The sequence below is a fragment of the Pleurodeles waltl genome, chromosome 9 (assembly GCF_031143425.1).
Source record: "Pleurodeles waltl isolate 20211129_DDA chromosome 9, aPleWal1.hap1.20221129, whole genome shotgun sequence".
Taxonomy (NCBI): Eukaryota; Metazoa; Chordata; class Amphibia; order Caudata; family Salamandridae; genus Pleurodeles; species Pleurodeles waltl.
In genome coordinates, this window is record NC_090448.1 from 935,796,230 (window position 1) to 935,810,576 (window position 14,347).

At 39.4% G+C, this 14,347-nt stretch overlaps 1 protein-coding gene across 1 annotated transcript in view; it reads left to right on the plus strand.

Moving 5' to 3' along the window:
* Window positions 1-14,347, plus strand: part of HHIPL1 (HHIP like 1) — a 152,326-nt gene that overhangs the window by 100,413 nt on the left and 37,566 nt on the right. Inside the window, exon 7 of the mRNA XM_069208295.1 lies at window positions 3,562-3,643. Within this exon, the coding sequence (XP_069064396.1) occupies window positions 3,562-3,643 (82 nt within the window). The remainder of the gene's footprint in view (window positions 1-3,561; window positions 3,644-14,347) is intronic.

The following is a 14,347-nucleotide window of genomic DNA, read 5'->3' on the forward strand; positions in this document are numbered from 1 at the left end:
CCTATTCAGGTGTAAATGTCAGCTCCTTCCACCACTCTTAGCCCAGGAAGACCCATCCAGCTATGCAAGGCACACCTAAGCTCCCTTTGTGTGCCCATCTAGAGTGTATGCAAGAGGCCCAGCTGTCAGCTACACAGATGTGGATTCTACAGGCAGGCACAGAATGGTTATGCAGGAAAATGCCCTCTTTCTAAAAGTGGAATTTTTCACCTTACAATTTAAAAAACAACTTTACTTAAAAGATGTATTTTTAAATTGTGAGTTCAGAGACTCCGAACTCCAAATATCTGTCTGCTCCCAATGGGAAATTACACTTAAGAGAAATTTAAAGGCGATCCCCATGTTAACCTAAGATAAGCCTTGCAATAGTGAAAACTGCATTTGGCAGTATTTCACAGGACATGTAAAACACCCCTCCCTCCCACATGTCCTACCTTTTAAATTCACTGCACCCTGCCCATGGGGCTATCCAGTTCCTACCATAGGGGTGATTTACATGTAGTAAAAGGGAAGGTTTGGGCCTGCCAAGTGGGTGCACTGCCAGGGTGAATTGGCAGGTTAAAACTGCACACACAGACACTGCAGTGGCAGGTCTGAGACATGTTTACAGGCTACTCATGTGGGAGGCACAATCAGTGCTGCAGGCTCACTAGCAGAATTTGATGTACAGGCCCTGGGCACACAGTGCACTTTACTAGGGACTTATTAGTAAATCAAATATACCAATCACGGTTAACCATAATCACCAATACAATTTATACAGGGAGCACTTTAGCACTGATCTGCAGTGGTAAAGTGCGCAGAGAGTAAAAACAATGTCCAGCATACCATAAAAACAGGAGGTCAGAAGGCAAAAAGACATGGGAAACACGCCAAAAGATGTTAGGTCTAACATCTCATCTAAGCTTTCACAACAAGCAGGGCTGCTTTGTTGAAATTACAAAGCCCATAATTAAAAGTGCACACCAAACATGCCTTTGCAACATTGTTTTTTGTCTTTTTGATTCTAGGCTTTGTTTCTACAGTCATTTATGGTTGTTCTATGAGTAGGGCAGCCCTGAACCCATAAAACATGTTGCACTATCTATGGAAACGTAGCCCAGAACAACATGACGATATTGCTGGGCCACCAGGAAAAGCCAACAACTAATCTGGAGCAATTTTCTTTCTTGGTTTACCAGGGCCCACAGAAGATTGACTGGCCACAAGGAAAAGTCTACCGGGCCGGTGGCAGCCGGTGGGCTGTACTTTGAATACCAGTGATCTAGAGGACTATGAATGGAATATTCTCATGGAAGCAGGCAGATTTGGCTGGACCTACAACTTAAATATGTTCTTACCTCTGAGCTCTCCTTCGGGTGTCTCCTCTCCTGAATTGGAGCTGAGTCTGTGTAATGTAAAGAGTCTGCAAAATTCTATGGGCTCAATTCACAAACGTTTTGCTAAGAGTAGGTGCGACTTGCTCATGTTACAGTCCTGCCTTAATACTGAATTTCAGAAGTAAAATTGATGTACTTTTGCCCCTCAGTGTTTTTTGTTGGTTTAATTCTGATCAGTAAACGTAGCAGACAGCTGGTTTGCTGGCAACTGCCTCTGCAATCATCCTTTTGCTCCTTCTTGAGAAGGGAAAGGTGATTTGGACTTGGTGTCTCCCCGTTACTTCCTGCTTTGCTTTCTGAAGGAGAAGGTAAACGGCAAGAATCTAACAAGTAATTTCTTCAGTCCCCTTGCTTTAGTTCCGCGGCTTTTTTCCATAAACTGCTTGTTAACCACTATGCTTTTAAGGAAGTTGTGAAGAAATACTGATACTCAACCACTGTCTGACATTCTTACCCAAGTGCTTATGGACTGCTGCATAATTACTACCGAGTAGTACCATTGCTTCTTCCGGGTACCAGAATCCCTGTGCTCCATTCCAGTTGTGTGCAAAGCCACACATTTCATTCTTGTGCACTACTCTGTTTAGTAGGAAGAAGAACTACCCTCCCAATAATTCTACCGAAAAGGCAGATCTCAATATGGGTACAGCTCATTGTTCTTTCCCATACACAACTTTTAATCTGTCTGTTCACTTGTCCTTATGCAGTTATTTTATTTGTCAAAAAGTACTGAGTTGGATTTTTAAATGTTCTCCAGTGAGGTTGGAGATCCCCAAGGCTCACAGAGGAGAGTAGATGTGTGCAGACACTACTCCCAGTACACTATTCCGTCAAATAAACATTATTATTGCCCAAAATCAGACAAAAAATCTAAGATTTTCTAAATTTCACCAGTTCGCTTGATTATAGGACAATAATCTGAAAGCTTTTTAACTATACAAATTTGCAGGCTTACTTCAAAACTTTTACAATCTAAGAGTGGTCCCCAACCCTTTGACTTCTGTGGCCCCCACTTTATCCTAACTGGAACCCGGGGACCCACACAGAATAATTTTGGGAATCCGGCGACCCCACCACTGGAAGCCGAAGCCCTGGACTAAACATTGTTGTTGATACAAAATGCAAAACAATACACAAACAATACAGAAACAAACACTCATCAAACACATATACTAATGATAACACATTTTATGTAATTTGCAAACAAATATAAATACAAAATAAACAAAAAATGTAATTTTAATATGAAGGTCGGAGCTTTCCTAAATTCAATTGAAGATGCACATAGTCCATACTATATTCTGTTTGATGCACCTGCTCCAACAAATAAATGTGAGGATACTAATTTATTTTTTAGCCTCCAATTTCAAATTCCTTGACATTTACAGTGAGTTTTGAAATTTTCAATTGTACATTTAGCCACTTAACTTATGTAGACTTTATTAATATTATTTAATTTCTAAGGTGTCGCTGACCCCCTGAGGAGGCCTCATGGACCCCTGGGGGTCCTCTGACCACAAGTTGGGAACCACTGATCTAAGACATTTTGGACCTGATTGAGAACAGAGTGGAAAAGGAATATCCTCTGATTTGTGGATATAGTAATAAATGTTGAGGCAAGTGCAACAAGACACTTGCCTTCAACTTAGAGATAATATGGCAGAGAAAATTCCACTTACAGATTCTGTTCATATTTAGCACTTCCTCCAGAAATTGGAGGATTTTCCATTTCCACCTACCTCTAAATCTAGCTCCTTGTCCTGAGTTAGAAAGTTTACAAAAATGAAGAGCAAGATGGTCAGAAATGTTTGCTCGGGTTCAGTGTAATTGTCAAGTATATAAAAGCCAGGACAGAATCATAGGGATATGAGTCTGAGTGAATTTCAAATAAGAATTTCTTCTTTTCTGATTTGCTGCTCTTATTATGGCAGAAATATGGGATACAGTTTGAGGGGAACAGTTGACAAATTGAAGTACAGAGAGGTACAGTGTACAAGAGCACAGCCTGGAATATGGAGTTTGATGTCATAACTTGGCTTGTCAGCTGGATGAAAGCCGTACTGTACACTCTCTAGACATGCAACTGTGCATAATAAAAGGCTTTTTGTGTAAAGATTCCTAAAAGAAGTATTTTTTGTAAAATGCTGATTCATCCTTTCCCATTCTGTTTTGTTTCTTGCAGGGGAACTGTATTTTATGTCCACCGGAATACCCAGTGCTACATCTCCCGCAGGAGTCGTTTATAAAATGGTCGACACCTCGAGGTATGAAAACAGCATTTCAGAACAATCTTAAAATCTTGTAATCTCTGGGATACACATGGATGTGATGTAGAGCTACAGTGCGCATTTAATTAAGATAACATGGTGCACTCACTGCTGATTGGTTGAAGTCTGTCCCCGAGAGGCTGACGTTAAAAACACAGCGACTCGCTCAATAAACACAGGTTATAGAAATTAGAGTTTACTTTATTGCTGTTTGCTTGTCCATTGGTTAGATTGCTTATCCGCCCTCGAATCTAACGTCAACTTTAGTTACTATTGTTTTAAAAGTGGTTATTTTCTGTTTGTGGCTTTTAATATCGATATTTTATATAAATAATCGTCCCGGGAGCTTTTTTCTTGATCTAGAATATTGATAAACATTGCACTCAACTCCAAAAGGGCAACGCACGTGAACACTGCTTTAATTTTTGTAGAGTGCAAAGGTCATCATATTTACTTAATATAGAAATCTCCGATGTCAAATGGTCTTTTTTAGTTTACAAGGAAGCTAAATTAAAGTTTACAATGAGAATAAAATATTTACAAAATCATTGGGAAAAATGGCCTATGGAGGAGGAGGAAGATAAAAGAACGAGCGGGGTGGTGAGAAAAAATGAGTATCTCAGATACATGGGTTTGCACAGTTTCTTGCACATTTCCAATTAAGTGATATCGTCCCTGTAAATGGCCGGGAAAAGATTGTAATCTGGGATTTTAGGGATTTTGTTTTGTTGACTGAAGTCATTTGAGGTCATAATTTCAGGAGCTTGGTGGTTGTCATTAGATAATTGACCACGAATGTCAAATATTCTTCTAACCATCTGCCACTGGCATAGTTTAATAAGTATTTGGTAGGACTAAGTTTGCAAATTTGAAATCTAAAGACAAAACATTTATTAACATATATCTCTCTTATACTTGGAAAGAATACTTTAGGATCAAAATTCCCAAAGTCTGATTTAAGGATTCGTGGCATTTTTTGATTGCACATTTCACTTGTGATAATGGAACCCTCTCAACCCCACCCCCTGCTACAACGAGGTGAAATTTATGTTATCACAATTTCAGTAAATGTGTGGCAAAATGAATACTGCTAGGAGATGGTGAAGGGCGAGACAATTTGGAATGGTGGGAACACCAATAATGTGAAATATTTGTGGGCATTCAAAAACATTTTCACTTTTTATTTACCACCTTAAGTGTTCTCCTGCAGTTATCTCTATATAAAGATAGAGGGAAAGTGTGCACAAGATGTCTGAAAATGCCACAAACGCCTACGTATTTTGTAGGGCTAAATGGTAAAGGACTGCTCAACATGAACAAAAAAGTTTGCAGAATGAAGAAATAAATGGGCTGAATGTGGGACTTGGCAGGGGAGTAGCTATCAGTAGTGCAATAGGTGCAGTAGCTCTGGTGCCTAAGGGCCTGAGGGGCCAATACAGCATAATTATTGCTGTTTGTACTACCAGACCAAGGGATGATGGCCTATTTATCTTGCTTGCATTAAGGCCCATGGTATCCTTGCTACACAACTAGGAATAAGGGCAGGGGAAACAAATGTTTGCCTAGAATTCCTTGATTTTCGCATATTTCAGAGTGTACACCCTCCCTTTACTGAAATAGAAAACAACGTGACTAAATGTAAAAAATATATATAAAACAATATGGTTTGTTTTCTCTGTGTGATTCCAGCCCAAATAATTTTTAAGTGATCTGTTATCCTACAGCGGTCGGTATCTCGCAGCAGCCAGAGGTTCAATTAGAAAAAACTTGCTCTGTGAAAACTGTAGCCGGTGGCTACCCAAAACAATTGCACCTCTTTACGCTTGTTTTGTAATCCTTCCGGCTTTGAAAGTGTACACCTAGTGCAGTGTCCGGACTGCTGCATTTCACTGTAGAAGGAATTGGATCTTCTAGGCGAGTGTGCTGCTTTCAAGGCTCAATCAGTTGAGGAATGCTCAGCCTAGGAAGTCGTGAAAGGAGACTTTAAGGAGTGGTACTTAATTTTTATTTACACTTATACTTGAAGAGGCTTATACAGAGTCTTGGTGCTTGCTCACGTGAAGCTAAACAGGGCTATTACAACATTTTCCAAGGGTGCTTTTTGCCCTCCCTTTATTCCCTTCATGGAGAAGATTTTGAAAAAGACCAGTTGATTTATTTTATTGTCAGGGAAGAAGTTAAACTATATAAAAGCCAGGACAGAATTATAGGGATATAAGTCTGAGCGAAGGTCAAAGATGAACACTTTCTGACAAGTAGTGCAGGCAATGCATTGTTACCTTAAAAACAGTGTAACTATGAGGACACAGCAACGAATGTTAAAAAGCAACCAAACTCTTCATCTCCATGAAGGTCTAAGGATAATCAGAATAGAATCCTCTGTTCGAGATCTGCACTTTGACTGACATTGCAAGAAGAAAGGTATTGGTAAGCTTTATTCTCCAGACAAATTGCAAAATTGCGGAATGCCCTCCCCAGCAAAGACGACAAATGTCTATTATCAGTTGAAATTTAGGAATGAAGTAAAAACAAAGAGACAGTCTCTTTTGTCCACATAGGAACAGTATGGAGCTCAAATGACTCAACTCAAGACCCTACCAACCGAAGAACAATAACCTGTTCACCTCAAGCATTCTAGACAGACTTGTCAAAAGTCTTCAGAAGTGAGTTTAATTTTTGCTGCATAGGATTTATTACCTCCCCAGAGGAACTCTCAAAGACATGTTCCAGGTGTGGGTTCAATGATGCCAGTTTTTATCACATGACCAGTTGCTCCATAATCCGTGAATACTAGATATCTTTAACTGATACCAAATCAGAACTAACTGGGAAGTCAGGTTTTACCAAAACCAGATATCTGTCTGCTGGTTTACTGATTAAAACTAAAAAGAAAAAAAACAAGCCCAAACTTATAGACCTTAGAACCTAGTAAGGCCCGGACTCTCAGTGGTACAGTGACCTCAAAAATGGGCTAAGCGGAAAAACAGTATTGTCCAAAAGTAAATGACAGCGAGGTAGACATACACCCAATGTTCGCATGTGGGATGAATGTCTCCTGGAATATGGGAGTTTGAAATATAATGATAAACCACCAGATATGATGGTGCTTGCAAAGTGGCATGGGCAGAAATAGAAAGAGCAGATATAACTGGATTAACAAGGTACTGCCTTTCAACAGTGCTCTTTGAGGTGGATGACTCTTTGGACCCAGTAAGTCGTGTGGTAGAACTATCAACAGAATTTCATTACAACCCCAAACAAATTAAACACCATGATTAATGAGGCCACAGAGGGAAAACCCCCAATCAGGAAGTAAAGTTAAAAGTATATTTAAAAAAACAAGCTTAAAGTTATGTAGACAATGTGCAAAATCAAATTGTAAAGGTACATATTCACCAAACGTTGCCCAAGGCATTAAAATAGATTTAGGTGAACCAACATTAATAAAACTAAGCATTCAAGAAGAAGAATGCATATCATCAACAAGAATATCTGAGTTACAGAGATGATATGTTGCTCAGAGTTAATAATCATCAGTCAATTCAAATCAGCAAAGTCAATAATCTTTGGCTGGACATAGGTCAACCCTACAACTAACCAAATCAGGGAAATGCGTGCAGGCAAAATATAAAAAGCATAAAAAGGGCAAAAATGATTTGGAAAAAGATAATCTCAGACTGCAGGTCACTAACTAAGTTAGGCGAAAGACAAGAAAAAAAGGGAAAGACTCAGCATATCAGAAACTTGGTCAAGAGTCTTCTGAAGGGGAAAATAAAATAATTTCTAAGCCGAAAGGGCATATCAAAGGCAATGGCAGAGTGGAATATACCAAGGGTACAGCATTCAGGGAATTTTCATCAGCAAAACATCAGGATTAACAAGACGTCAGGAAGGATCAGGAGCTCTCTGCAAGCGGCTAAGAACTGCAGGGACTTCTCAAAGTTCAAATGTCCATCAGTATTTTAGAATTCACAAAGCATTCAGATTTGTCAAAGGTATCTGTTCATGTCATGTTGAAGGGGCACCATCCAATAGTAATCGATCACCAGACTCGGTCTTTCTTTCCCAAACTTTCCATGAGAACATCTTCCATCTCGGTGACTCTACGCACGTTTGAAACAATTGTATACAATACTAGTCCATGTTTCACGATGTTCTTCCATCAACAATACTACGCTGCATTCTCTCTATACCTAAACAATACAGCTTATTACCAACTAGCTAAGCTTCTCATGAGAATATAACCTAAAAGAAAATTCACGTTAGGAAATGAATCAGCATTTCTAACACGATCACAAATTACAAGCTTCAACAGGCCTCACTCATGCTAACACAAGATCATAATAATGCATGTAATTGATAGATTTTAATAGAACACATAATACACAAATTTATAAATAAAGCACTACTAATAATTCATTAATATGAATAACACATTTTATTTCAAATAGAAAAGGTTTTGTTACTGCATTTCATTAGGTACAACAGAGAACTGCACTTCTCTCACTTTTGCACATATTTTAAAAACATTAATCATTAGAAATTCAATATTGTTTCTATATGCACTGTTAGTTTAGAGTCTAAATTACATTACTACATAATTTTTATCCCTCTAACATGTGATTTTATTTCATATGCCACCTAAGTCGAAGTCTGAAATACAAGCAAGTGCACATTTAAATTGCTTGTCAGTGCAGCTTTCTACCTTTAACTATTAAAACTGTGATTATCATAAAACAAACTGTCACATTCTGATGACCTTTGTGACACGAGAGGCCCTACTAAAGGTTAGACTATATCATACCGAAATTTGGCAATTGATATTACTATCCCAAATATGTGGCCTAAATATGAGTTTGGCAGTCTGACTGCCTGAACACAAATACAGCGGTGGGGAGGCTTCCATCAAGCTTGCGGCCTTACCACCATTGAATTTCGATGTTTCTGCTGAACTGAAACAGTGCAACCGCATTGGCCTCTGCTCTGTGAGAGAGCCGAGGCAAATGCAGCTGCGCACAGCACCCTCGGAATGCGCATTGTCTTCCACAGCAGACAGTGCGCATTCCAAAGGTGCTGACAGAGCGGCCCCTGTACTACCCATGACATGGTTGTGATCAGTTCAGGGGCCCCAACTCTGCCTTTCCGCCAGTGGTTTCATGGCGGGGACCCTGCCATGGAAAGGCTGGCGGAAAGGAAAGTCGTGATCACGCAGCTCCGCCGTGGCTGACCATGGCTTTCATAACCACCAACCCGTCGGGATCTCTGATCCTGGTGGTGGCGGTCTCCTGGCGGTCTGACCACCAGGTTCGTAATTTGTCGGTGAACTGCCAGGTGTGCAGCAGTCATACTGCCACAGCGAGTACGGCAGTCCCATAGACCGCCTTACTCGTCATCAGGCCCATGATATTGTCTGGATTCGCAAAATTTAACTCTGTTGTCATGATAATACAGTCCATGTTTGAAAGTTAACACTACACACAGATCCTACCTTAAGTTGTTAATGTTAAATAGTTTTTAGAATTGTCACTTCTATTAGTGCATATTAAACTGAGAACTGATGTGTGTTCAAACTGTCTTGTGTGATTGGTATTCTGGTATTTGAATTTGAGCGTGTATACAAATCAATAAACATATTTATAAAAAAGCAAAGAAGGCAGGAACACATGCACAACTATCAGCCTACTTCATTCTGTTTCACATTTAAGCACAAATAAACAATCAGAGCAACACGGGAAGAGCACTAATTATTCACAACATCAAAGTACTGCACACATAGACCACACCTAAAACCCACCTCCATCCAATAAAATTCACTTAGTAGTACTTCATGTGAAAATTGGATGTGAGGACATACCTTGCGCTCAAACAACACATAGGATATCACTAAGGGGACTCGGGGTAGAAAAGTAGAGTCATTTTCTGCTCAAACAATTCCAGTATCAGATTGCATGAAATTTTAGAAATGTGAAATTTCTGGAATTTTGCAGATTGAATGTGACTCAAAATTTGCAGCTTTCACTAGCAGTGAAAGTTGGCACAAGCCTAATTACAAATAAGCCCATGCATAACAAGCTTTGGCAAACCCTGTAGGTCTTGTGTTGGCTGTCTGCCTTTTGGCCAGGCCCTTTTAAAATCTAAAACACAAAAATGAATAAAGGCAAGAGTGTTTCTTCTGGTCTCAAAAAATTACACATTATCATGGTACATCTAGATCTGATGGGAAGTGCCTTGTGTGTGTTGTACTCCTTATGAAAGGACAGCTTATCATAACTCACTGTGAAGTCAGTCAAAGGCAAAAGTGGCTTAACATTGCCTCTTGATACATGATGCAGTGGGTGGAAGAGATATGTGAATGCCACAGTCACAGACTAATGAATGAAATGTGGCTGAAAACCCCTATAAGTAACAATGTTATACATACTTTTAGTAAAATCGAAGGGTCTTAATTAACAGTAACAACAAAGCCATCGGTCTGGCATAGGCTGCTAGCCTCGGCTTTGAGAAGGAAGGCAAGAAAGAAGGGAAGGAAGGAAGGGGAAAAAGTCAGGAATGCTTCCAAGAATGGAAGTAAGGCAAACAAAAAAAGGAAAGAAGAAGGGCAAGAAATGAAAGAAAAAAGGGAGGGAGGCAGAAGGAGAAGGAAATAGGGCAAAAATGAAGGGAGGGAAGACACAAAGAAGGCATAAAAGAAAGAAGGATAGACATAAAGAAGGAAAAAAAGGAAAGAAAGATCAAAAAAAGGCAAAAGGAGGAATTCATAAATAAAGAAGTAAAGGAAAAGTGCAAAACAGAAAAAAATGAAAGTAACAAAGAAAAGGCAAAAAGGTACAAAAAGGAAAGAAGGCAAATAGAAAGAAAGAAGCCAAGAAAAAGGTACGACGGCAAATAAATAAAGGAAGAAGGAAGATAAAAAAAAAAAGACGGCAAAAAGAAAGAAAGAAGGAAAGAATAAAGAAAAAGTAAAGAAGGCAAGAAATAAAGATGCAAAAAAGGAAAGAAAGAAAATTAAATGAAGAAAAAAAAGAAAACAAATAAGGAAAGAAATAAAAACGATAAAGAAGACAAAAGGAAAGTAGAAAAAAACAAGAAAAGAATGAAAGGCAATAAAGAAAGAAGTAAAATGAAGGAAAGAAATAAGAAACGAGGGAAAGAAAAAATGAATGAAAAAGGGAAAGAAGGTAATCAAAGGGTTATAAAGAAAGAATGAAAGAAGGTAGAAAAGAAAAGAAAGAATGATAGAAAAGAGAATGCAAGATAGAAAGATTGAAATGGCAAAAAGGAGAAGAGAATGAAAGACTGAAAGGAAGAAAGAGTGAAAAAAAAGAAATAGAAGGAAGGAAAATAAACAGGAAAGAAGAGCTGAAGAAAGAAGGTAGGGGAATTCACAGTATAACATAGTGGGTACTAAAAGGGCAGATTACACCCCACCTATGTTTAAATGAAACTTTTACAAGTGTGCTGCAAATGAAACCATAGTTTGGTTTTCTTCCTGGGCAAGGTTTATCAAACAACGATTGGTGAAACTGAAGCCAGGAACACAAATAGAGTATGCTGTGAAATAAATATTTTACAACAGCACAAGAAGGAGACAGAAACTTTTGAAGCTGGAATGTGCCCTTTGCTCACTTCAAAAGAGTCCTGCTATCACATCAGGGAACACTGTCACTAAAGGGAACTCCTTGTGTGCAGGTGTGTACGTTGTGAAAGAGCAAAATGCAGACACTCAGCGTGATGTTAACCAGAGGCTTAAGAAGGCTGTCCCTTTGCCTCTTGCTGTAGGCTGTAATGGAAGGGAGCAAAATGGGAATGACCCAATAACAGACCAGTGGGTGAAGAGAGGTTGCTGAGAGCCCCTTTAAGTAAGTATATTATACATATTCCTTTACCAAAATCAAGAGGTCTTGACTGAAGCCAGACCTAAAAAGGATAAACATGGTCATTATATATCATGGCATGTATCTTATGGGGACTTTAAGACAACTGCAATCTGCTAATTTCTATTGGAATGTGGTTTGAAACATTACCATCTATACAGAAGGAGTTCAAGAACTGGTAGACTTAATGCCAGTGACAGATGAGTAGCCACTTTTTCTGTATTTCTACACGAGGAATGGCTCAGAATGTGTAAGAAGTTTTCCTAATAAAAGTATTTATAAAACTAGCAGAAGTTCAGCACACTTTGTATCGGGTCTAAGCTCCTTAATTAAAAATATTCTTGATCATGTAGATACTTTCTTGTTTCACTTTACAAACTCCTCCATGATATGTATAGGATGCGACAGATGTGTTATCAAGACAGAATGAAATATCTTGGGATGGCAGTGTTTTTCTATGTCACGGCGTTATTCACTAGCATAGCACACATACAAGGAATGAGTGAATTGTGCCACCTGCAAGGACGATCTGCCAACTTAAAAAAAACATGCAAGAATATTAACAGAACTTGTTTGCTTTGTTTCTTTTTAATGACTCATACTACAGGGAGATGTGTGTTGCGACATCATGCCCTTGTCTGTGCACTTAATGATTGGGAGATGCAACAATCAGGTATATAATAACAACATATATATATATATATATATATATATATATATATATATGTGTATATATATATACTTTTATGCAACAATCAGGTATATAATAACAACATATATATATATATATATATTATTATATATATATTATTTTATATATATATATATACTTCTTTTATGCTGGAACTTGAAAATATAACGCCAAATAATATATTTACGGGTGAATATAGGAAATTCAAAATTAACTGCGAGTATATACAGATCAAAGCGTATTAATCTGGAAAAGAAACGATGAAAAGATTAAATATTAAACTGATCCATTAAGTCAATGAAACCAAGAATGTTAGCCATTCAAAATATTTTCTGAATTAACAACAATTAGAGGCCTGAATAATTTATAGGGTAATTATATGACTTTTTTAACTGTGAAGTTAGTTTAATAGTTCATTATGGCAAATGTCCAGTAGATGGCGGTATACTCCTATGCAATCAATGATTCACTAAGAAAACAATCCAAAGATGCATTTTACTCTTTCTAGTTATGCTGCTGAATGCAGCACACGTAGAAAGAGGAAATAACAAGGAGACGTAATGATATTTTCCATCGTTACTCGTCAGTTGGGAAGGCGTACCATTTTGGCGCAGTCTCAGGTTTACTGACATTAGTAAATCTGGAATTGCAAGTTCCATGTTCCACTCATGGAATGCCTTCCCATGCAGAGTGATGCAAGGCAGCTGTTGTACCTGGCTTTTTGACAGGGTCATCCCCAAACTTTTTGCCTTCTTCCTCCTATTTTTTCTGACCTGTTGTTGTTGGCTTTTGACCTCTGGGCACTTTACCACTGCTAACCAGTGCTAAAGTTCATATGCTCTCTGTGTAAATTGTACTATTGATTGGTTTATCCATGATTGGCTATTTAATTTACTTATAAGTCCCTAGTAGAGTGCACTATATGTGCCTAGGGCCTGTAGATTAAATGCTACTAGTGGGCCTGCAGCACTGGTTGTGCCACCCACTTCAGTAGCCCCTTAACCTTGTCTCAGGCCTGCCATTGCAAGGCCTGTGTGTGCAGTTTCACTGCCACTTCGACTTGGCATTTAAAAGTACTTGCCAAGCCTAGAACTCCCCTTTTTCTACATATAACTCACCCCTAATGTGTTCCCTAGGTAACCCTTAGAGCAGGGTGCTGTGTGGGTAAAAGGCAGGACATGTACAGGTGTAGTTATATGTACTGGTAGTATAAAACTCCTAAATTCGTTTTTGCACTACTGTGAGGCCTGTTCCCTTCATAGGCTAACATTGGGGCTGCCCTCATACACTGTTGAAGTGGCAGCTGCTGATCTGAAAGGAGCAGGAAGGTCATATTTAGTATGGCCAGAATGGTAATATAAAATCCTGCTGACTGGTGAAGTCGGATTTAATATTACTATTCTAGAAATGCCACTTTTAGAACGTGAGCATTTCTTGGCACTTAAATCTTTCTGTGCCCTTCAATCCACGTCTGGCTAGGTTTAGTTGACAGCTTCTTCTGCATTCACTCAGAAACACCCCAAACACAGGGTACTCAGCCTCACTTGCATACATCTGCATTTTGAATGGGTCTTCCTGGGCTGGGAGGGTGGAGGGCCTGCCCTCACTCAAAGGACTGCCACATCCCCTCCTGGGACTCTGGCAGACAGGATTGAACTGAAAGGGGGCTTGGTGCATTTCTTAGACACTCTTTGAAGTCACCCCCACTTCAAAGGCACAACTTAGTATAAAACAGGGCCTCTGCCCTACCTCATCAGACACTTGCTGGAGAAGAAACCTGAACCAGAAACTACATCCTACCAAGAAGAACTGCCTGGCTGCTTAAAGGACTCACCTGTCTGCTTTTCTACAAAGGACTGCTGCCTTGCTGTTGGCCTGCTGCCTTGCTGAACTCTTGCCTGGCTGTAAAAGTGCTCTCCAAGGGCTTGGATAGAGCTTGCCTCCTGTTCCCTGAAGTCTCAGGACCAAAAAGACATCTCTCTTTCACTTGGACGCTTCGTGCGCCGAAATTTTTGATGCACAGCTTGTTCCGCGGCGAGAAAAACGCCGCACACCGACGCTGATCGACGTGACACCTTCAGGACGACCGGAACTTCGACGCACGTCCTCGCAAGGACAACGCCGCCCGACTTCCAA